This window comes from Ailuropoda melanoleuca, chromosome 13 (assembly GCF_002007445.2).
Source record: "Ailuropoda melanoleuca isolate Jingjing chromosome 13, ASM200744v2, whole genome shotgun sequence".
Taxonomy (NCBI): Eukaryota; Metazoa; Chordata; class Mammalia; order Carnivora; family Ursidae; genus Ailuropoda; species Ailuropoda melanoleuca.
The window spans coordinates 67,444,176-67,469,201 of NC_048230.1; the positions used below are offsets into that span (position 1 = coordinate 67,444,176).

At 52.4% G+C, this 25,026-nt stretch overlaps 1 protein-coding gene across 8 annotated transcripts in view; it reads right to left on the reverse strand.

The window, feature by feature from the left end:
- Positions 1-25,026, reverse strand: part of DLGAP4 (DLG associated protein 4) — a 163,935-nt gene that overhangs the window by 29,151 nt on the left and 109,758 nt on the right. For 5 of the 8 annotated variants that reach the window (XM_011221273.3, XM_034640523.1, XM_034640522.1 and 2 more), the window contains one exon: positions 1,551-1,912. In XM_011221273.3, coding sequence (XP_011219575.2) covers positions 1,551-1,912 — 362 coding nt within the window. Of the gene's footprint in view, positions 1-1,550; positions 1,913-2,576; positions 2,690-23,531; positions 23,551-25,026 lie in introns of those variants that run through there. The other 3 variants (XM_019796624.2, XM_011221276.3, XM_034640524.1) reach the window with 3 other exon arrangements.

The following is a 25,026-nucleotide window of genomic DNA, read 5'->3' on the forward strand; positions in this document are numbered from 1 at the left end:
GCAGAGTCACGGATCTCAAAGAGCTGCGACAAGAGCTTGGCATGGGGGTGTGGGTGAATCCCAGGAAGGGGAGGCCCAGAATGGACTCAAGAGCTAGGATCCTCATCCCCATGTGAATTTCTGGATGAAAGGAATCAATGGTGAGCTTAGCTCAGACCTGAAAAGACAGGAGCCTCTGGTTTGGCCAAGGAGAGGGTGAGGCTGCCCAAACAACAACCCTGGGTAGTCAAGACCGAGAGACTAGGCTACTTGCGATGTCCCCAAGAATCCCTCTTGGAGCAGCTGCACGGGGCAGGGGCTGGTCCCCTTACAAAGGAACCCAGAAACCACTAGTCTCCTGGACAACTCTGTTCCTGTAGTTGTGGGCAAACTGAAGCCCTGAGTTGCCTCTTAGGGGGGAAATAATTCAGGCCAGGGCAAAAAATTGGCTAGTGAGCCTTCTCTGGTCAGAGCCATCTGGTTTTCCTCATGTCTCAAGTGCCTTGGGCATTCTAGCTCTCTGCCATCCACTCGACCACATCCGGTTGCTCAGGGGTGGCTAAGGAAATGGGGAGCCCTTGCACCCTAAGCCACAACACACACCAGCTTGACCTCCCTGAGGGCTCCGCCTTCCCCAAGCTCAAGGCTCACTGTAGCTGCCCTCCCTTCCTCCCTGCCCTGAGTGTGGTCCATTTTAGTCTGGAGGTCCGGCCAGAGCAGGGAGAGTCCTCACTCTGGACTCAGAGCACTCTTGAATCCTGTGAGGCAGGGCTCCAGCTGCCCCAGTCCGGAGACAGAATTGCTGCTGTCCGGTACACGCAAGAGGTGCAGTGAAGCAGTGGAGGGGAGCTGTGTGCCCTGTCCTGCCGTGTGCCACAGCCATGGGTGTACAGCGAGTGTGGCTTCCAGGACGGTCTGCTGGCTTTGGCTACTTCATCCTGGGGAAATATCTGCCTGGATCCTTTCCCATGGAGGGAGGCATCAGGACCAGCATCACACTTCTCAACCTGACATGGGCCTGGTGCCTCGAGCCACCTACCTGTCCCCAAGGCCCGAGAGGGCTCTGGGTAAAGTTCCCCTCAAGCAACCCCCATGGCTCAAGGGCTCTGGGTCCCGGGCCCCAGGCCCATCGGCATCTAGGCTCCACGCTGCTCCCACCGCCAAGCAGGGTGGCGGCCTCCGCACCCGAGCTGACCTTGGATTAGAGAACTGTTAGGCCAGTCCCACCTCCCACACGTCAACTGGCAGGGCAAAGGGTGGAGTGGACAGACAGACAGTGGACAGGCAAACAGCGGACAGGAGATGGCTGGCTGAGTGTAACTACATTCACTGGGACAGCCCATCGGAACAGCAGGGACACGTGCCCACAGCCGCAGACTGCAGCACAAGTGGGCAAATGCAAGGAAGGCGCGTCTATGGGTGGAATTTGGTTCGGCCACTTGGAGCCAACTCCCAAAATACAGACAAACCACTTTGCCCCGGAGACCTAGTGGGCCTCCACCAGATGTAATTACACATAGGCAGGTGCACAGAGTGGGCTGAGGACACAAGAGTGTGAAAGGGACTCCTACTTGTATTCCTATAGATGACAGTTTCCTTTTGGGGATGGCCTCGGGGTGGGATTCGGAGCTGGTCAGCGTCCCTTGTTCACTCTTCAGAGCTGCATGTTTTGGAGGTGGCTCAGGGGCCTCAGGGGCTGGGGTGACTCCGCCCCGCGTCACACTGGGCGGTCGGGTACTGCTGTCCAGGCTGTCCGACGAGTTGCTCAGGCCCGACTGGCTTGTCACCTCACTCTTGTGGTCCTGGCTGTCCAGATAGGTGTCCTGGGCAGACTCAGTACTGCTCTGGACCGTGACAGAGATGAAGGGCTTTGATGTGGTACGTGGAGGGACCGGTGGGGGGGTCTTCTTATACGCCACTAGGCATGATGAACCTGCAGAGAGGGGAGAGGAGGCGCAGGGAGAAGGTAAGGTCCCAACACTCGCGAACCCCTTTCAAGTTTGAGGCCCCACCTGACCGGCCTAGCTCTGGCCTCAGCTGTTCCCTCAAGGAAGATTTCTGGAGCAGGAGAATGGGGGTCTGACAGCAATGACCAAGACAGACAGACACAGGCCCTGCCCACCCTCCTACTAGGCCAAGGCCAAGGCCAAGTCTAGCTGGAGATGCCAACATGGACCAAAGACCTCCTCCACCTCATAGTCCCATACAAAGTATTTTCCAGCTGGGGCATGGGCTAGATGATAAAGGTCATGGTGCTACAGGCTGTGACAGAGCCTGACCCAGTGCCAGGGGAGGCAGTGACAGCGGAGTAGAGGGCGGGAGTGCTAAGGAATGTTAACCTTGCTTCCTAAAGCTCACTGAGACCCCTACTGCTCTCCCTGCTTTTCCTCCTCTACCCTCCCTCTGCTTGGACACCCCCTCCCTGTCTGGTCAAAGACCAACACCTCCTTTAGGGTCCAGCTAACCCTACCCCCATTTTGCTACCGCCCCCCCCCCCGTTATGTGAAAACCCCATACACCAGTCTGCCTCCCTCAAGATTCCACCACACCTGGTCCGATTCCCTATTCTCCACATGATTCAGGGAACCAGGACCTACCACAGGTAGGAGTTGGGGTCATCTCTGATTCTCATTCCAGCCTGGCCTGGCTGGCCCACAGGCACAGAACACTGAAGGCCCACAGCTGGCTTCTTAAATGCTCAGCTTTTTGTCTGAAACAGAAGGTGCTGTTCAAACAGCAGTCGCTACTTGCTGTAAGGGGCTGGGTCAGATTGGACAGCTTTTCTCAGCATCTTAACTCCAAATGCCCTTTCCCCCATGAGGATTAAAACAAACCTCTACCCGGGCTGGCAGTGGGAGCCAGATGAGCGACTTTAAGCTCTGCCTTCAAGTGGCTACCAATCATGGTGATGGTGATGGCCCAGTGGAAACCCACAAAACCAGGCCTGGTGCCGCAGGGGTCCCCGGCCGGGCCCAGCAGAAGCCATGTGCCACTGCGAGAATCACTACACAACCCTATCCGAATGGCTGAGTTACAAAATGGGGACAACACTAAGTGCTGGGGAGGATGTGGGGAAACTGAATCACTCATACATTGCTGCTAGGAATGCAAAATGGTACCGCCACCCTGGAAAACGGTTTGGCAGTTAATTTTTTTTAAAAGATTTTATTTTTAAGTAATCTCTATTACTTAGCTCAAACTCACAACCCGGAGATCAAGAGTCACACGCTCTACTGACTGAGCCAGAGCAGGCACCCCTTGGCAGTTTCCTTTAAAACTAAACATGCAGTTATCCTCCAACCCAGCGGCCGCACTCTTGGGCATTTATTTATCCCACAGAAATGGGCACATGTTCACAAAAGAACTCCTACGTGAGTGTTCATGGCAGCTTTATTTGTCCTAGCCAGAAACTAGGAACCACCCGGGTGCCCTTCGGTGACTGGGTTAGCACGCGGTGGGACATCCAGGCTGTGGACTACTACTGAGCAACGAAAAGGAACCCGCTACTGAGGCAGGCAGCAACTGGGATGAATTGCAAGCGAATTAGGCCAAGTGGAAAAGCGGTCTCAGAAAGGTATACACTACAGCTCTCTCTACAAACCACTCAAGAAGTGGCCTGATTACAGAGATGGAAGGCAGGTCAATGGTTGGTGGGGAGAGAAGGGGAGGTGGTAATGCGGAGGCTGGGAGGGACATGGTGTGGCTACAAAAGGGTGACAAGGATCCCCTGTGTGCTAAGAAGGGGGACAGGTGGTGGACATAAGAACCCGCACAGCACTAGACACGGAGTGAAAGGGAAAATAGTGGAATCAGAATATGTCAGTATTCTGGTTATGATAATATATTAGGTTTGTAAGATTTTACCATTGAGGGAAAATAGTGGAATCAGAATATGTCAGTATTCTGGTTATGATATTGTATTAGGTTTGTAAGATTTTACCATTGAGGGAAACTGGGAAGAGTAGATAGGATCCTCTGTAGTATTTCTTACAACTGTATGTAAACTGCAATTACCTAAAAATAAAAAATTTAATTTAAAAAGCCCTTCCATCCCTCTGACAGACATGTGTTAGGCAGGCCCTGTATAGACTCCAGGAAAGCTAGGAGCAGAGAATTGGCCGTGAAATGAGTGCCTGAACTTAGGTAACAGAGGCCATAGTGGAAGAGCCCGGAAGCCGTGCCTCATGCCTGAGTGTGGAGGTAACAAAGAGCTCTGGAAGCTCAGAGCCAGGAGCACTCAGTTCCCACTCTGCCTAGAATTTCCCAGTCCTGCTGAGGCCTTGAGAAAACTTCAGGGATCCCTCCAGACAGACACACCTCCAGTCTCCTTCCGCAGCCTGAGAAGCCTGGCCCGTGGGCAGAAGAAGACTGGCAGCAGGGCAGGCAGGAGGCGGGGCTGTGGTCAGCAGGAGCATGAGCTGTCCACATACTGCTCTGCGGGAGAAGGGACAGACCAGCTCAGGGAAGAGGGGCCCCTGTGGTCAGCTGGCCATAAGGTACAGGCTCACAGCTCCAAGCTGGGTCATTTGCTGAACTGTACTCAGCAGCGTGATGGCTTTGTGCCCACTTACAGATGGGGCATGTGAGGGTCAGAAAGGACAGACCACTTACCCAGAGCTGCTAACATAAGTGGCAACCACCATCCATTCAGCTGTGCAGCTACCTCACTCTGCTACCTTGGCTTTAGGCCCCTCCCTGCTAGGAGGCAGCTGCGGGTGTCTGGGGCCTGCACTGATCCCCGTGCCCCGCAGCGTCCTGCCAGACTCTGGAGCCCATCTGCAGGGCCATGCCCAAGCTGAGACTGGACTGCTGGAGGAGGAAGGGCTTAGACTAAAGGCAGAGGCCTGGCTTCTGGGCCCTGGCAATTACTCATGGAAGTCTCTGGCCCACTCTGGACTTTTCAGTACCCTCATCTGTTCAGTGCGTGGGGAGGAGTTCTAACCCAATAGCACACCGTATTCACATGGCCCTTGACAAACTCAAAGCATTTTCCTATTTGTTTTCATTCAAGGATAGGAGAGATTCCTATCAACTGAAGGAGATATTCATGCTCTGAATCCCTTCTCTCCACTGCCTGAAATTCTACCATGTGAGAGTCATTCCTTTGATGGTAAGGAGCCAGAAACTAAAGGCAGCAGGGAACCAGACAAGCCTGAGTTCAGATCCCAGCTCTGTCCTGTACTAATCTGGTGGCCACAGGGAGGGATGACATAGGCTACATCACTGAGAGTAAGGCTCAGGCCCAGGGCTGGCATGGCTCCTACTAGTTTCTGGTACAGAGGGAGCTATACCTGGAGTAGGGGTAGGGGGTGGTGAGCCACCACTGGGTCACTGGTCAGAGAGGCTGGACTGGTTCTCTGACCAACCCTCGGAAAGTTCTCCTGTAAGATCTGGACATTAAGAGCAGCTTGGTGAAGCAAATGGCCAGCAGTGCCCAGCAGAGCAAGAACTGAGTTCTAAGCTTGGCTGAGGCTTTGGGACCCCAGCCAGGGTCCTTGTCCCCATCTATGGGGTGGTGCTGTAACTGGCCTGGAGGAGTTAGTACGTGCAGGGACCTGTGTGGAAGCAGCATCCCCGCCAGGAGACAGTGGGGTGCCCACAGTCAGGAACCTGGACAGAACGGTGACTCTCCAGTCTCTCACTCAGGGTTGTCTAGGTCCAGAGTCCTGCAGACACACACTCCGAGGGAGAGTGAACTAGCAAGGGGCCTGGCCACATGGCCAGATGTGATAAGAAGAAAGGTGAACATATCTTGGATTTTCTATGGCTCCTGGGGCACAAGTCACAGCCAGATAAGTGATGTGACTAACAGGGAGGATTTTAGGGCCTTGAGGGGGGGTTCCTGGGTGGCAGGCATCCCTCAACTCTGAGCACTGTCTTTCCCCAGGGCTGGGAGATGAAAAACAGGCCCACGGCTGTCCCTGGCCCTTCCCACATGGCACTCCGGCCATTCTGTGTTCCATACCCCCACTGCCCTTCTTCCCGTCGTGGGGCTGTTACACACACTGCTCCTTCTACCTGGAAAGTCCCCACTCCTCACACTTCCAATGTCCCTTCTTCAGAGAGGTCTCCTCTGACTGCCCTCTACTCTCAGATCAGCCAGCATCCCCATCAGAGCACCTGTCACATTTGTCATCCACTCATTTAGGCATTCACTTGTTGATGGTTACTTGGGGCTGCTGGGGGAACTCTGTCTGTCTTGGCACAGCAGGTCATATCCCAGACCCAGGTACTACCTCAAGCTTCACGGAAAGCGCCCAATAATATCTGTTGAATGAGAAAGTGAACCTTATCACTGCTATAAAAACCCTTCAGCTACCCTAAGTCAGGATTATTTAGCTTTAGTGAAGGCTCCCAACACTGGAGGAGGTAAGCTTCTTGTCTCCTCCCCAGTTGGGAGCCCTTTCGAAAGCCCGGCCCTGACCGACCGCCCATCTCTGCAGCTTCATCTCCTGTCCTCCCACCCCCTTAGCATGGCTCTTCCAGCTTCAGAGAACCAAATGCACTTTCCCAAACACACCACACTCTGCATGCACCCAAGCCTTTGCACATGCGCTTGGCCCACCAGAACCCCTTAGTGGGTCCTTCAGCCAGTCTGTCCACCCCAAGCTCTTGCTGGCCCAGGCAGTCTGCCCCTCTCCTTTGTGTGGATCAGCGGGAGCACTCAGGGCTGTGGCTGTGCCCCTGACTGAGCGTGTGTCCCATGCGTGTCACCAGCCCAGGACCCAGCCCAGAGGGTGCACAGTCATCATTTGCCAATTTGTTGGACCCGGCTAGCACGGCATCTTTCAGGATGGGACCATGGCCCTCCTTGCCCTGGGGAGACACCCTATGTGCCACAATTTGTAACAACATAGCATGTGGGGCCAACGTTTTTGTCTATTCACTCTGGAAAACTTTCAGATTTGCCCAGGAAGCTGGAGAGTGAACATGCCTCCAGCTGAGCCACCACCCCCAGGGGCTGCATGCTTCCCTGCCCCCATCGCGGCCCGGCCAGTCCGGCAAGCCCAGGCTCAGACAGGAGCTGTTGTGCAATGCCTCCTCCACGCAGTCAGCCCCCGGCCCCAGACATCCAGACCAGCCTCCCTGCCCCACAACGCACAAGTCCTTGCTTCTTCTAAGTAGAAGCTCCCTTTGTCTCATTTCTGCCTTCTGCTTAAAGATCTTATCCAGCAAACTCCATCAGGTCAGCATGAATTTCTTTCTGCATTTTTTTTTAAATGACTAAACACAGCTTTAGACACTTAGTGGAATGGCTGTGACTCCGTCTCCCAAGAGATACAAACACATCAACCCCGACCAGGTAGCCCCCTGCAAAGGCCTTGGAGGCCCAGCACGGCCCTCCTGCTGCTGGCAACCGGGGGCCCAAGCTTGGCAGGGGAGCTGAAGAAGAGGCCTAGACTGCTGAAAAAGAGTGGATGCAGGGGGCCCCAGACAGTGCGGGAGCCATGGCAGCAGGCTTGACAGAAGAGGCTGTGGGGCCCACTTCAGCCCCATGTGAACAGACAGAGCTGGCCTCAGAGCCAGAGCTGCATTAAGGCCCGCTGCCGGCCCTGCCAGGCTTAGGAAAGGGCTTGTCAGAGGAAGGGCTGAGGGCCTGTAAGATCCCCTTCCCTCTCTCACCAGTGAGCAACCTGTCAAACGACACATCTACACGGGGCAGCTCATTTGTGTGCTGTGGGAAAAACACAAGGCTTCCACCTACCAGCCCTAAATGCCTCCCTTCTTCCCTCTGTTTCTTCCCCCCAAACAGGGGAAGTTGGGAGGGAATTCTGAGCAGCTAGGTAGGGATCAGGGACAAGACTGCCCTCTCGGAGCCCCATTCCTGCTGACAGCACGTGACCCCACATTCCCGCCATGTCAGCGGGAAACCACTTCCCTCGCTGTGCCTGCGGAGTTAGCAAGGCCAGACTCTCCTTTCAAACTCCAGCAAGAGTGCCCGGCAGCACCTCTTACCCCAACACCTCCTGGGAATCCTCCACCACTCCCCACAACCAAGTGCTTCCTGACTGCCTCTTCCATCCATTCCTTCTCCCCCTGATCTAGAGCCAGCCTCCCATAGACCACCCAGACTGCTCCTCCCTGGCCCCCAACCTCCTTGTCCTGCCTTTCAGGTCCCTCCTCCACCTAGGCCGGCCATTTGAGAAATCCAACCATGTCACGGCTTAGCCTGAAACCTTTCAATGTTGCCACAACCCACCCAGTGGACTTGGAACAAACCGCTTAGTGGAGGCATTCAGGGGCCTCCAGAATCGACACCCGCCTCGGACCCCAAAGTGCACAGGGGCCAAGAGGTCACAAAGGTGGCACACTGGGGAAGACACAGCAACAAAGTTCAGGGAGCCCTGGCCCCACCCTCAGAGTCTTGTCCAGAAACCGGGATGCACCCTGTTTGTAATGTTCCAATGTGAACAGCGGACCTTACTGAGCACCGACCAACTGGGCTAGGCCCGAGCAAGCCCTTACACCGTCAACCCTCCTTATTCGTGACTCTATCTGAATTCACCTACTTGATAACATTTGTTTGTAACCCCAGAACCAACACTGGCAGAGTTTTTGTGGTCACTGCCAGACACGCACAGAGGAGCTGAGCCACCCCCCCAGTGCACACTTTCCCAGCTCAGCTTGAACAAGGGGACACCCTGCCTTCTTGTTTCAGCTCTCATCCTATAAACCAGGGGGCTTCTCCTGGTCTACTTTGGGGCTATGCTTTTCACATTTTTGTTCTTTCTGTTGGTGATTTCTCTAGGACGCTGAAGTACTGTCTAGTGCTGCTGAGTGCAAGAAGGCTGTGACGGGCCTGTGGAGAAAGTATGTACCCGACAAGGCTCGTTCAGGCATGAGTTATAGCGCTGCTGGCCAATTCAGCGTTAATAGATCATCAGTATTTTTATCAGTATTTTTAAACAGAAAGATGCATAATACAAAGTTATGTACTGATTGGTTGGTGGAAACGTGACCAGAGTCTTGCAGGGCCTCTGCTTCCCCAGGAGCCACGGTTCAGTACTCCTTCGCGAAGTCAGTGTTTGTCAGACTTCATGAATGTGACTACTGTGAATAAGGAGAATGGACTGCACTCTAGCCAACTGAATCCTCAAAATGCGTACATGCGAGGTAGGTGTGTCACGGCTCCGTTTTACAGATGAGACTCAGAGGGCCAAACGATGCCCCAGCTCACCCCTCAGTGAGGCAATGGTGGGTCTGGGGCCTAAACCCGGGCTCCCTGAAGGCTGACCACTACCCTGTGCACCACCCCCCTGCAACTGGGTGACGATCATGTGGAGGCAGCAGCCTTGGGCACATTCATTATTTCACCCAGAAAATGGGGTGTGATACCCAATATGTCCTGAGTAGGAGCCAAAGAGATGACAGACAGGAAGCTTTATCATCATGGGCCGGACCCCCGCAACTACTGTTACCATGGTTTCTGGATGGAGGAGAGAGTGACTACCTCCTGGGGGGACCTCCTGGGGACCCCAGTCACCCAGTGGCAAGGAAATGCGGGGCTTTCACGTGAAGGGATCCTCTGTGAGCCAAGGAGCAGGACGGGACAGCCCCCAAGGCATGAGAAGACCGATGTGGGCAGGGCACAGCTTGGCCAAGTAGGACTGAGGTGATGTTGCTGGTGAAGGGAAGACAGGGACCAAGGCAAGGAGGCCTGAGGGCTGTGTCCTTGGGTTCCTGGGGCCGTGCGGAGCACGAGAACAGAGGCATCTTCTTCCTAACCCGCAGCATCCCTCATAAAGTCCCTCCCAACTGGCCCACAGTCACAGGGTTTTTTGCACCAGACCTGACAGCAGCCGGGAGGGCGGATCTCCTATCTTAATAGTGCAGGGCACCAGGCGGCTCCACGTGAAGCGCCAAGGCCATCTCCAGCTGAGAGTGTCCAGAATGAATCTGAATCCTTTCCTCCCCCACAATGGCCTTGCTGTCAGAGAGCAGGGACCTCATGCACTCAGTTACACACTCCAGAAGCCTGGCAATGCCCCCTTCCCATCCACCTCCATCTGCAAGGCCCTGCCCCTCCCCCAACAAAAGCACATTTTATAGAGACTGGCTTCTCTCTAACCCCACCAGCCTGGTTCAAGGGGACTGCCACTTTCTGTCCTCTGGCCTTTTTCCTTTGTCAGTGGCCTAACCCACCCACAACCACTCTCCCAACAGCAGCCTGAGAAATTTTTTTAAAGTACAAAATGGACTACTTCCTTCCCTTTCTAAAGCCTTCAAAGGCTCCCCACTCCATGGAGAATAAATGGCACACCACTCACTTTGGCCTACAGTAAGAACTGGCCCCTCCCTGTCCCCCCATCTCCAGCCTTGGTTCCTATACCTTCCCCTTGCTCATTCTATTCCAGCCGCACTAGCCTCTCTGCTGTTCCTCAAACATTGAGCATGTGCCCACCTCAGGGCCGCTGAACCTGTGAAATGACCCTACCCTCATCTTTGCATGTCTCTTCCTTCCCATCCTGATCTGTCTCTGCTCTGGAGTCAGGGCCTCAATAGGACCTCTCTAACCACCCTGTCTAAAGCTGTTACACTTTGAGGACTCTGATTGTTTCATTCATGTATTAATCAACTTACTAGTTTGTCTTCTCTCTCCTACCAGAAAGGGATCCTGAGTATCTAATACAGGTTCCTGAGGGTAGAGACCCTAAACATCTTGTTAATTACAACGCTTTCCCAGCACCAGGCCAAAATATGGCTGGTTCTGTAAATATTTATTGAATAAATGAACAACCCCCCTATTTGACAGTTGGGCAAACTGAGATTCAAGGAAGCAGAATGATCTACTCCTGAGTCCAAGTTGGAATCCAATGCCCAGGGCCAGGGCTTTGAGCTCCTTTTAGGTCAGTCCCAAAACACACACACACACGCACACACGCTACAGGAACACAGTCTGGTAGGTGGTAAAGCCTTGAGTAACGCTGCTTGAAGTTGAGCAATGAGGCTGTGGGAATGTTCAATAAACCCTAAGGAATGGGTATCAGAAATTGTTTGAAAATAACCATTCCTAAAAGTTGGTAGAGAGAGGAAAGTAAGCAGTGCTTCCAGCAACATTTTCCAGGCAAGAGGTATCACAAGTTCAGATTTAAAAGAATCATTACTGAATGAGTCCTGGCCACGTGCTACGTCATTCCAGACAGGCCTGGGAGGGCAGATAATTATCACTGATGTTTTATAGACGAGGGAGCAGGCTTTTCACTTTGAGGAGTGGCAGTGTAGAAAAGCTCTGTTCTGTGAGGCCAAGGTGCCAGGTTCTAAACTCAACGCTGGACACGGTGGGCAGTGTACCTAGCACAGGGCCTGATCCTTTCTGGGCCTTAGTTTCCCCAGCTGTAAACTAAGCAGACTGACCTTAAATGGGGGTCACAAGTTCAGATGTCTATAGGAGACTGGTTATCTAACCCCTCAGGTCCATAGTTGCCATTGGAGACGTGGGTGACAGAAGTCAGAAATCTGGACTTAAAAAATTAATAAAACGCTCATGTTTTTTAAACAGAAGTTCAGTGAAGTTTTAAAAAACACTGTGTAGGTACCTGCCACCTAATGTGGCACAAAGCTCTGCGACTGCTGGAGCAGTGGTCCTCAGACCTCCTTGCTTTTTCTGGCGCTCTAGCACCCCCACCCCCTGCCCCAGCTCCCAGGAAGACCGTCTGTAAGAGCCTCCTCCTTGGAAAGGCAGGACACCCTTGGGAACCTTGAAATTAAGGCAGCCAAGAGGGACTTCTGGTGGTGTCTCAGGTCTGGCTGGGTGAAAGCAGAGAAAGCCCCTTCTGGTCTGCAGGCCAGGTCTGGTTTCAGGTTCTTGGCACCAGGGCACAGGTGGTGGGAGAGGCCAGGGTCCGGAGTGCAGATGGCCAACCCCCTTCCTGGGCCTGGAGCAGCTGCCTGAGGGACCTGCTGGGTTGCAACCCCCCCCCGCCCCCGGCCCCAGGACAGCTGCTCCTGCTCCTTAGGAGCACTGTTCGCGCCCCAGCTGGGGACAAGGGTGTAAGAGGGTTCTGTCCTGACACGTTCAGGCTAGAGGGGCTAGAGGAAGGGTGAAGCAATGCCCTCCAGATGGAGCCAGAGTTCAGGGCTGCTGGGTCTCCAGGACGGAAAGCTGCGAGTCAGGAGACTTCACAAGCTCCAGTCTCCCCTGGCTGAGGGTGGCCATAAGCTGGCCTAGCATGAAGCACTTCAAAGGTATCAGCTCACCACTTCTTTACCAGGCCTACCATCCCCGTTTCAAAGAGGAAAACAGTGAAGCTCAGAGAGAAGTGAGCAACCCGAGGTGGAAGAGCCAGGATCCGAGTTCAGCCTTCTTGATTCCAGAGCCAGGGCTCGTAGCTACCACTACACCACACTGCCCACCGCTGGAGTTTGGTGCCACCTAGCAGGGCCTGGCTGAGATCTTGGCCAGGCCAGTTCCCCAGGCAGGACCTAGACAGGCTTCCATTCCTGGGGTCCTCAAGCAAGGTTTGATGATTTCCTAAGTTAGAAAGTGGCAGCCTTTGGCTCTGCTGCCCACGGGGGCAGAGGCCTGGTGCCCCCTGGACCAGAACCCTAGCAAGTAGAAGGAAAAGGTGGCCCCTACCCCAGTCTGTGACCACTGCTGCCCACTGCCCTTCCTCAGGCCCTTCTCCTCCAGGTGTGTGGTCCCAGACACTCTGGCCCTCTCACCAGAAACCAGAACCCTTGACATGGGTTCCCCAGTTGCCCAGGATTTCCCCAGCCTGGCTCTCATGACATCTTCAAAGTAAAGCTCAGAGAGGTGAGACTACCTCTCCCAGGTCACACAGCTGGTTGAAGGGGTGCTGGGATTGGAAATGAGGTGGTGGAGCCTCCAAATTCCAGGGTCCTAGGAGATGATAATGCCAGCAATTTTCAAACCAGGTTCTGACGGCAACCAAGGGGGACTGAGGAAGGCTTTTTTGACTTCCCACCCCATTCTAGGTCCCTCAGAGCGGCTCCCATTTTCCTTTTCTCTCCATATGGAATTCCCACACGATACCGAGACCCACCACATAACTTCAACCTCCTCATAGTACAAAGAAGGAAACTGGATCACAAAGGCACATGTGTTATCTGAGGATCGGTGGCAGAGCAGGGATCCCTGCCTGGGGCTCTGAGTGTGGGTGTGTCCCCTATTCCCCCCAGACTGAGAAAGGAAGATGCCTTTAGGTTCCCAACTTGGGGACCACCAGCTCCAAGGCATTCAGGAAGGCAGCCCTACCTCCTCCAGCCCCTGACCGGGGGGACCCCAAATAGCATGCTGTCCTCAAAATCCATTTCTACCATTACTGTAACAGTAGCCGGTAAGCAACCTGTCAGGCAACATTCACTCGTCCCCCATTCCTTTTCTTTTTTTCTTAAGATTTTATATTTAAGCAAGCTCTACACCCAATGTGGGGCTCGAACTTACAAATCCAAGATCACGCTATACCAACTGAGCCAGCCAGGCGCCCCCTCCTTGTCCATTCTGTGTTGGAATCTGCCACAAACATCGTCTTATTTATCCTCTGAGACCTGCCTGCACAGTCTGCTTTGCCAGCAGCTCTGCTCAGGGGCCCCTGCCCTACCCCCCAGGACACCCATTACCACCACCCCTGGGAGTCCGAGCTTTAAAGCGATGCCAGCTTCCAAGCCGCAGTTACTGAATCCTGGCTTTCTGGTTGTATGTCGAAGTTATAACCACTAGGAGGGGGTGCTGTGGAGCAGATGCTGTCCAGAGTTCTGTGGGCCGTGGCTCCAGTCCACGTAAAAACCTAATGTGTACAGCCCCTTGTCCGGCCCGGTGGGGAGTTGTGGGGAGTGGGGTGTGGAGAATCCAAGATTTGGCTTTTCAAATACTGGCTCAGCATGTGGACCTCATTGCTGCCTTTCAAAGGTCTCAGGAGCCCAGTCTTGGAACTACTCCTTAGAAAGAGCCTTAAAAAAACCACCCTCACTTCTGGAAGGCTGACGTCAAACCCTGGTGATGGGTCACAAAAGCCTGACTTTTTATGTGCGGTCACAGGTCCCTGTGTCCAGAGCCAGACACTGCCAGGCCCCGTGCTCCAGAATTGCTGGCCTCTTCCATCATTCTGAATGACTGGGAGGATCCCAGAATAGAAAAAAGGTGTTAACGGGCTCATTCACTGTGCCTGTAGTGACAGGTGGCATATTGGGTGACAAGATCAGGAGCCAAGAAGCCTGGGCTGCTGAGAGGGGATGAAACAAACAGGATGGAACTGAATGGGGAAAACCTTGGGTTCAGGTCAGGTCAGCACTGGCACTGCTGCCCGCCTTGGTGTCAGGCCCGGGGACAGAGACATAAGAAGGGAGAGGACCCAGTCCTCAGAGCTTATATTAAGATTTTGAGTTTGGATCCCAAGTTAGACCATTACATAAGGAAGCAGCACATGTGGGAAAATGCCTCAGCAACTCCTGCTGACCACAGACATGGCCTGAGGCTGCACTGACAGGAAAGGTACAGGACCAGGGGAACAGCGCCCACTGAACTTGGGATGATGCTGTGGGTAATGCTGGTGACTCTGGACAAGGGGCATTGCCCAACTGGAGCCCACCGAGAAACAGACAGTCCACATGGGCAGAAGTCTCAAATCCATCCCGTTATGACAAATGCCTATTTGACAGCAGGGAAGCCACACACTGGGTCCTGGGCAGGCAGTAGGATCCAGGATGAGTAAGTCCTTGTGCTGAGCAAGCTCACAGCAGAATGCCGAGGTGGCAACGAAATGCCTCCTCTGCTGGGTGGAGCTACATGGAGCACTGCCACAGGGAGCACTGCCTGAGAAAGCCAGGGCGGACTGATCAAGAACGCTGTGACTGATGAGTGCTGTCTGTCAGAGATTTGCCACAAATGGCGTGTGATACATGTGTACCATGAGTCACGCCTAGTTCAACATGAGAGAGGGCTTGGAGAGACTGGGACAGTGTTCTGGAAAAGAAAGCCAATTCAGAAAAGCAGGGCTACTGTCTTCAAATACCTGGAAGACTGTCACATACACATGTGCTCCAAGTCCTGACACTACAACCCGAGCGGGGACAGGAAGGTGAGGCTGTTAAGGGGAAACAGATTTCGCATTATAAGGATGCACTTTCTAAAGGGCAGAGCTGCTCAGGAGGGTTCAGCGAGGCTAGACACGGGCATGATGGCTGCTGGGAGAAGACACAAGCCCTCATGGGTGTGACCCTTCGGATTCCATCCAAGCCTGAGTGGTCTGTTCTTTCTTTGCCCTCCTACTTCACACCCAGTTCTGGAGGTGACATCAGGCATCATTTCTCTGTGTGTGTGTGTGACATTCATACTCCACAAACTTTTTTTTTTTTCATCCAGAGAATTATTATTAACAAGCAAAAAAGAGGAGAATGTTCACTCAGCCCAGCTACATAGGAAATGAAGTGAGGACTAAGACCAGGGCCTCAGTACAGACGGGGCTTAAAATGCCTTCCTCTGGGAAGTCTGGCAGCACAGAGCCCCCAGCTGAAATGATAAGCCCACCCTCAGGAGATCCGATAACACTTGCTACTGCTTCTGAGCACTGCCTCTGCACTCAGGCTCCTGGGCCTCAGTTTCTCTCTTCCATAACATGCCAACAATAGCTGCTTGCTCTGCTCCCTGCCCTAGGACTACAGTGAGTGCCTTGAGAAGACAGGAGGGAAAGGGCCTGGCGGGGTCCCACGCAGCCATTGCCCCATCCCAGCCCCGCCAAGGCACTCCACAGGCCAGGGGCTGGGGCAGGCAGGTTCGGCACCCTGTGTGAGGACCCACAGCCGTCCACCCCCTCCATGCCACATGTCTATCACCGTCTGATATTTTTGGTTCGTGACCACTGGTGTCCCTGCCTTGCCGAGCTCCTCTCTCTCCCCATCACCCTCTTCATGCCAACACATCACATTCTCAGCTTCCAGGCCTTTGCAATGGCTGCTCCTTGCCTGCAACACCCTACCTCCTCCCTAATTCTGCTGCCTCCTCCAGATCTCAGTTTCGGCATGACTCCCTCCAAGAAGCCTTCCCTGACTGGCTCCCTCGCTGGTCAATGCCCCATGTTTAGATGTGCTCCAGGCCCTTGCCACCGCACTGTTTTATAGGCCTGTTTGCTTTTCTGCTTCTCCTTTTAGACCCTGAGGCCCCTGAAGGCAGTGACTGTGTGGTTTCCATCCCTGTAACCCTGTCTCCAGCCCAGGAGGGGTGTCCAGGCAAATGTCTCCGGTATTTAGGAGATAGGACCCTTCTTTTGACTTTGCCCCAAAAGTGGTATAGGCCTACAGGGCCTTCCCCCGGAAGAAGACTGTGAGGACGCAGCAAGTAGAAAAGAATCTGTAAGAAGTGATTTGGCAGGCAGAAGACAGAGGCGCTGGGACACGTCATGACTACAGGCTTCCTCCTCATGGCCCCGGACCCGTCCCTACTCAGTTTTTTCCCAACCACCTCTGAAAGCGCAATATGATAACATCTGGGGAGACCTCTTGGAAAGAACACCCACCCAAGTGAAGGTCACCAACCTCCCCGCCCTGACCCCCACAAGGGCACGGTGTACGAAGTAGGTGATTAGCGGCTAACAGTCATAATTACCGGTGTTTAGGGTCTGCTCAGGAATCGGTGACTACTGCAGTGGCCCAGTCACTGTCCGAGGTCCTTACACCTGCGTCTTATATTTGATCCCCTCAGGAGATGTTTTCACCATCTCCCCTTGTGCTGCTGAGGAAATGGAGGCTCAGAGAGGTTGAGGGACTTGCTCAGTGCCACACAGCAAGTCATGTTCTATCTGCTGAGTGAGTGCAAACTCTATAGGTTTCAATATCCAGAACCCAACCTTCATAGCATCCAGTCTCACAAGTAGTAAAAACACAAGCTCACTGACAAGCAAGACCACACACACATTCCTTCAAAGCTTAGAAGCCACTGTAGAAAAACAAGTTTGGTTTCCTCCTGCTGGTCGAGAGTACACCTGCACAAAGACCTCCAGCCCAAGCCAGCACCCCAAAGAGCACCTGAAGAAAGTGGACTTTACCTCGACAACTTCTACCCCTCTGGGAGCTGCTGTGCCGCGATGTTTTTGCAAGCATACTCATCACACCTCCCCAGGCTCTGGCTGTCCTGCCAAAGGACCCCTTTCCGCTCTCACAAAGAGACCTGTGACATCACCTGCCCCTGAAATAGTCCCTTCCCCTCCCAGGACTGCCACCTGTCTATAAAAGCCAGGGACTGTATTAGGTTGGAGATGGCACCAGCGGGTGTGCTATTTCTGGGTGACTGGCAGCACCTGCCTGTGGTAAGAAGGATCCTGGAGCTGTGTCCGGGCTCAGGGGGGTGCTAGGGATTGACTGAAGTTGTTTGCCAAGGCTAGTGTGGGAAGTAAGTGCGAAGTGCAAGGTTTGTGTTGTCCCTGGGCAAGATGATCACCACAGAAATGCTTTAGGACTCTTCCCATGATGCAGAATCACGCTCCTTGACTCCCCGTCAAAATCTTCACCCTGCGTCCTCCCCAGCAGGCCCACCAACAAGAGAGTTTCTTGGGCAACATTTCAAATCCAGTAGATGGGAAAGTAACTCTTTGTTTCACAGTCTTCTACCCTTCAAAAGAGTGACCAATGAGGAACCCGCAGCAGCTGCAGCTGGTGAGTGAGGGTGGCTGGGGTTCAGCCCAGGGTCGACACCGAAGTGCTGAATGACCTCAGGCCAGTCACGCTGCTTCTAAGTCTCTGCTGCTTCCGTAACATGGGGATGAGGAGTCCCATTTCCCTTGCATTTAATCACAACTGAACACTGTGCTAGGATCCTCAAGACTGCCAAGGGAAGTCCATGACCTAGCTCACTGATTTGGGGTTGTCCACGTAACAGGAAGTATTGTCCCATTTCTCAGAGGAGGAACACGAGGCTCAGAGAGGTGGAGGGACTTGGCCCAAATCCCACAGCAGGGAAGCAGCTAACTGAGGAACAGTGCCTGGGTCCTAGGATTACATCCACAGTGTTCCGCATCCTATTATCCTGCCTCCACAGGGGGACTGTGGCCAGGCTCCACGCAGCCACCACAGGCCTTGGAACCAAGGCTACCTCTGTGGAGAAAAGCCCTCCCAGGAGACGACCAGTCTGTGAACTGTGCGGGAACGCAGTCTCATGAAGCTGTGAGCTGCAGTGTGCATTAAATGGGAAAATTAATCACCACCCAAAGAATTCATTGTTCAGAGATATCACATAACCTCTTTATCAAATACATCCTCTTAAGACGGGCTTACGAATGAGGCACGTGGAGGAGTCGAATCCAAGAGACAAAGTAGAATGGTGGTTGCCAGGGGCTGGGGGCAGGGAGGAAGGGGGAGCTATTGTTTAATGGGTGAAGAGTTTCAGTTTTGCAAGATGGAAAGAGTTCTGGAGATGGAGGTGGTGAAACAATGTGAGGGTACTTACTGCCACCGAACCGTACACTTCAGAATAGGTAAGATGGTAAACTCTTAGGTGCATTTTATCCCAAATATCTTTAAAGGGGGGGGGCTAGTGAGGATTCTGAGGGATTCCTTACAAATACGCCCAATTATCAAACTGTCTTACAGCCCAAATCCAAAAGTTACAGAATGAAATATTTAAAACTACTATAGGTATGAATTTTAAAAATTTCTGCTTTGAGTTTAATGTGTTTGTGAGCAGGGGCTGATATATAATCTCCCTGCAATCACTTTTCTGACATTCAGGAAAGAGAAATAAGAAGAAACAATTCAAATAGAAAATAAGGAAGATCAGAGGTCCTTAAGGACAACGATGGATGTGTTGGTATCAGAACCCTGGAAAGGAGTTGGATGGGAGAGTGTGTGGAAATAAAAAAGTTTAAACTAAAAAAAACAAAAACAAAAACAGAAACTATAGAAAATGGAGGGGGGTCATTCTAATCCCATTGCCTGGACACAATTACTATTATATCATTCTATACCAAAAAAATTTTTAACTGATCATTTTAGAATTGCAACCTTGCTAAAAAGAAATAGGAAGTTCTGCTTTGGCCTTCTTACACAGTAGTGTGGTAGAATAGAAAAGAACAGTGAACCAAGACTTCAAATCTTGATTAAGCTGTGTGACTGTGGCCAGTCACTTAACCTCTCTGTTCCATCACCTCTATAAACAGCAATAATAACTGCAACCTGCAACAAACTGCCAACAGAAACAACAAAGCTTTGTGAACTGGGAGGAGGCATGTGAGAGGAAGTGAGCAATAAATAGGGAGGGCTGAAGAAGCCTTTTCTTGATGACTTAGGATCAGTATGAAAACCAATGAGAAGGTAAGTATTTGGGAGTTCTGATGTTAATTTTAAAACAAAAGCAAAAACACCTCTTAATCCACTGACACCTCTGGCTTCTACAAGGCAAGCAAAGTTGTTTGCTTCAGAGCAAACAAGGTCACTGAGAGGATGAGGCCCTGCCTGACCTTACAGACCACTCAATATAACATAGGAACCTTTCCTTGTTCCCTCAATATGCTAAACACTCTTCATTGGAGGGTCCTGACCCCCTGCTGTTCCTAATCTGCCCTAACTGCCTCTTTCCCACTGGCCACCTCACCTTCCCGGACATGTCCTCCCTATCCTGCCTGAATAGGTCCCTCTCAGCATCTGTTTGTTTCCTTCAGGGCTCTTATCACAAGCAGACAGTATCTCGTGTATTTGTCACCTGCTGGGCTCCAAGCTGGACAGAAGCTCCTTGAGGAAAGAGACCAAGTGTGTCTTGTTCCCTCCCCTCCCCCAGCTCAGCACCTGGCTCTCTGAGCGCAGGAATGGCTGTTTGGAAAGAGAGGTGGTGGCTGTTCGGAGGTCAGGTGATGAGGAGGGAGGAACTGGCTGGGATGAACCCAAACCCTCTTCCCCTGACTGTTTCTATGCACTACGCGTGCCCCCTTTGCGGAAACTGCAGGGGCCTAGCTGGCTTTTATAGATGCCGTCAGACAAGCCCCAGCTGCTCCTACCCCACCCTGGCCCACAACTGCCCCCAGGCAGGCAGCACTTCCAGATCGCTACCACACCCCTGTGCAGAGCAATACCATGTCATGAAGTGTAGGAAGACTGGGAAGGCAAGAAACTTCCAGGAGAGGCTAGAATTCACAAATCTATTCACAGCACACTCAATAATGGGCCCCGGCAGAAAACCGGCCCAAGGAGTGATGACCCTCCAGAGACAAGCTCTGGCTCTGAGCGCCCAGCCCTGCGTGCCTGATGGACTCTAATGGCGCTCGAGACAGGAATTCTACCTTGATCTCGGCTCTCCTGGCCCCTGGGCAGCCAATCGCTGCCATCCCTCCCTGACCCACAGCACCTTCCTCTCCCCTACCCAGGGCACGTCCATACCCCAGGGTGTCTTCCCCTCAAAATGTCCATACACCTGGATCCTACCCAGCTTCTAAGGTTTTGAAAGCCACCTCTTCCCGAAAGCCTGCCTTGAGTCATTCCAGAGTACCCATCAGAGCCCTGCACTTAGCAAACAGTAACTCGATGTCCCTCCAAACACCCCATCCAGTCTATCTACATCTTTCCAGGCATGGGGCATGGACAGTCTTCAACTATTTCAAGTCTTCTCTCCCCCCTTCAATACAATAGCAGCAGCTGACATTTTTTCAGGAGTTCCTCTGTACCAGATACTGTGCTCAGTACGTTACACACATTTTTCTCTTGTCCTCACGCTGAAACTAATGCCAGTAATATTATCATCTCTATTTTGCAAGTGAAGAAACTGAAGCCTAGTGAAGTTAAGGAACCTTCCCAAGGTCTCACAGCTCTTGGTGGTGACCGAGGATCTAAACCCCAGCAACAGGACACTAGAGCTAAGCTCCTGACCACAGGTCCTCGAAACCTCTGGGGTGTGGGCTCCTCCCCCAGTGCCTGGCTCAGCCTGGGTTCAGTGCGTGCCCTCAGGGAGCAGCCTTGAACCAAAATGGCTCTGTGTCGGAGGACCTTGTGATTGTGCAGACAAGAGAGGTACACAGAAACTGTATCTGTTGAAGCAACAAAACTGATACTGTATCTGCTTTGGCAAGTCTGAGAATTTTCTTAGAAAAAGCACAGAGAAATAGGAACTCAAGACCTAAGCGAGTGAGACAACATCTAATCTTTGAAATACACAGGCCAATCAAATCAGGTGTTAAGATACCTGCTAGCTTCCAAGGGACCAAAACTGATTGAACTGAACAGCAGATCTAGAAGGAACTCCTCCTGCCAAGAAACAAATGGGGAATCTGAAGCCCAGAGCTGGAGAGGATCTTGCCTGAGGTCATCTAAAAACTCAGGAAGAAGCCATGGTTCCTGCTCCCCCAACCCCTGTCCTCTCCAAGTTCTTGGGGCTGGGACTGGAACCAAGGGCAAAAAGGACCCACCTGGGTCCTTAAAAACCGCCAGGAGTTGAGGTAAGTGCCCGCCCCACAGTGACCGAAAGTTTAAAGTCTTCAGTGGAAACAGGGCCCTGGCGCTTACCTTCGGGGAGAGTGGAACTGTTCTGTGAAAGCTGGTTTTGGGAAGCCAGGATTTATTTCTTCCCCAGGCCAGCATAGGCCCAGCTCAGCCCTGCCCGGGAAGGACGGGAGTTTAAAAGGCAGTAGCTCCTCACCTGTGGCCACACCCGGGTGAGGCTGACTTTCACCGGGGAACCCGTCGGACTGGCTGTCTCCCAGACAGCGGCAGGCCAAAACGCCACCGCCTGTCTGAAGCCTGGCGCCTCTCCCAAGGGGCCCTACCAGGCACCCACCCCTGCCATGCCTCCACAGCAAGAAGAAGAGGCCTGCCCACCTCCTGGGAAGCCAGCTCGGCCTGGGTCCCCCAGGGCTGATCCCAGCCTGGGCTGGGTCTGAAGCAGCTGCTTCCGCTTTGCCTTTCTCTTTCACTTTGATTTTTAACCCCAAAGTGAAACTAAAGACTGGGACGACGTGGGAAAGATGGGGAGAGGTAAGGCCTAAGAGGGTAGAACCCCTGGCTTCTAATTCCAGTAAGGCTGCCCACTCACCTAGGAGGAGGTCCTCAACTTCGGGCCTTAGCTTTCCCACTGATTAAATAGGAGGGAGGAACTAGGCTAGTGACTTTAAACTAGTCATTTTGAACTAGAAAAATTACAGAACTTCTCTCCTTCCTCATCCCTACCACCACTGAAGGCTGAAAGGGAGCTGCCGAAATGTCCTGTGGGGGACCCTAAAGGACCCTCCTGTTGGCTTGGAGGAGACACAACTGGCCTCAGTGCGGGGACCCTCCTGGCCTCCCTGACCACCTCTTTCTCACCTGTTGTCTGATCACCTTCATCCTGAGCAGGCGCTGCAGAGTTCCAGCAGCCTGGGGCAGAGCAAATGGACAGAGGTACAGCAAGTGGAGACACCCACCAACGGCTGCCCCCAAATTCCTACTCTGAGGGCAGACCAGGCCATCTGCTAAGACCAATGGCAGCCTGCCCAGGACTGGAACGAACCTCAGACTCTGTAACTCCAGGGTGCCCGGCACAGTGTCTGGCTAAGACCACTATAATCTATTTTGTGGGGGTTCCCCACTGGTTTACCCAATCTTCCCACTAGCTTGGTGACATGAGAAAGGCATGGATAAACCTCCCCACTTTTCAGATGAAAAACACTGGGGCTCAGAGAAGGGCAGGGACATAGTGGCCCAGCAGGCACTGGGATTCAGGAGCTCAGTAAATATTTGCTGAATGAATGAGTTCACTGGCCCTGCAGCTGCCAGCAGGTGCAGCCCGTGCGAGAGAAATGCAGGAAGGAGAATGCAGTGTGGGAATGGGGATGCTTCTCCCTGGAGACCAAGTCATCAACAGGTCCCGCAGGTACCTGTAACAGAGTCCCCTCCAGCCCATTTCTTCCCTTCACTCTTCACTTCCTCTCATCTACACCTTCCTCTGGAAATACCTCGCTGGCTGAGGACTGCTGAATGACACTGGCCAACCCCTTTCCCCTATCTGGGTTGAATTAGAATAGTCTGTTCTTAACTAAGGAAACGAACTTGAATCTAGGGAAGGCAGGGTACTTTTAAAAAAAATACACATTTTCAGAATGCAAAAGAAGGCAATTCAAAATATCTCACAAAATGCTAGGTGCACAGATTCTTTGTAACAACAATTTCACGCGGGCTCGCCTGCATACGTACGCATGAGGAAGGGTGCTCGCTGCAGCACTGCTCACAGCAGCGAGGCTGGAAACCACCTAAACGTCCTCCCGGAGAGGACCGGACAAACAACGGGAGCTCCATCCATCGGCGGAGCTATCACATGGTCGTGGAAAAGGGGACCATGGACCTGTGCGCTGTCCACAACAGAGGCAGACTTGTGAAAAGAAGACAAAGTACAGAACAGTAGGCCGTAGGGAGAGAATATGCCACCATTTGTGTAATAAAAAAGGATGTTATTGACACAGCTGCATATGAAGAGTATTTCTGGAAGGAAACATCAAGACTGTTCATGGTGATTTTCCAGGAGTGGAGGGTGGAAGAGAGACATTTTTCACTGGGCGCTTTTTCTACAAAGTTTGAAATGTTTAAACACATACACGTATTGCTTTTTCAATAAAAACGTAATTTCTATATACCAGCAAAAGGCTTACCCATAGAAACTTCTCTCTATGGCTCAGGGATCAAAGTTCCTGGGGGCAGGGCCCAGACATCTGGATTCTGAAGTCTCCTCAAAGGCTGCCGCTCTCACCTTGTAGAGCAGGTGGCCAGCCTCTGAGAGTAGATGGAGGCAGCCTGGACACGACAGGGCTCTGGGCAGGGGGGAAAGTGTCAGAGAAGACTCAGGAAAAACTTGGCCTTAAGGTATAGGAGGATTTGAAGAGGGCTTTGAATGTGGAACAGGTTCAGCTGAGCATTCCTACAGGGAGCAGTGGGGAAATTATGCCAGGCTGGTAAGGCAGGGGAAGAGGAAGGATTGTTTCTCTCAACTGGAGATGCTGGCAAGTCCCTACCTCTCTTACACTTGGTTCCCACTCATGGGACCTGAGGGGGCTGGGCCAGAAATCCTAGGATCTGCCTTTATTTCATCTAATATTAAAGGAGGCGAGGGAGGGTCCCCAGCTCAGCACATGGCCACAGGGCTCCACACCTGTGCAGACTGTAATCAAATATTTGGAGGCTAGAGAAAATTCAGGCCAGGATCTTAGGTATAGCAGCCCTCAGGCGACTTTCCCCGCCAACCCCCCCCCAAGAGAAGGAACAGATGGCCTTCTGTTGAGATGCCCTTCCTCACCTTCTTGTTAATAATTAAGTCATTACTGAAGACCTCTTTTGTCACTTTTGAAGTTCAGTTTGCAGAGACTGTTGCCTTGGTTGCTCTAGGCTGAGGGCTCACAGGCGACAACAGTCTAGATCTATGCCACAGGCCCAGGCTATGGGGGTCTGCAGAGGAAAGGCCCAGTGTGCAGATCAGGATTGTTGGGAAGGTCCTGGCTGGATCTCACTGATACTGTGAACGCCGGGAGGTGAGTGACTCAGTCTCTAAGCCTGCTCTGCTTGCCACTGTAGCGCCAGGGCCAGCTCACTGCCTGGCCCTCAGCAGGCACTTCAATATTTGTTGAATAAATGAGCAGCTCAGCCACTGAATCCCAGAGTGACCTTGGTCAAGTCACTTTCTGGAAAACAAAGATGACAAGCATAGTAATGACCTCCTAGGGTTGTACAAGATCTACTGAGATAAAGTGGATAAAAGTGCTTTGCAAATCAAAAATAGGCTAAACAAATATTAGGGACTCAGAACCAATGTGCTGAAAATAAGATAAAAAAATGAATATATGTGCATATGATCAAATTTATGAGAAAGCATGGGACAAATGGTAAAGCATTATTCAAATGAATTATTACACTCAAAAGGGGCAGCACAGGCCGCTCTACTCCACTGTTCCAATATCTGAAGAATATTTTCTCAGGCTGTCTGTTCGAAAGGAGCACAAAAATCCCTCATTGAAGCCTCTGTCTAGATTTTGGTATGAAAAAGAGGGGTGTAGTTACAATCCTATCTCGCATACGGTTGGGCTCAGAGAACATTTGCCAAAGTAGACTGGCATATGGATCCTGGGGGTGTTTACTGGAGGCAAGGGGGGCGGT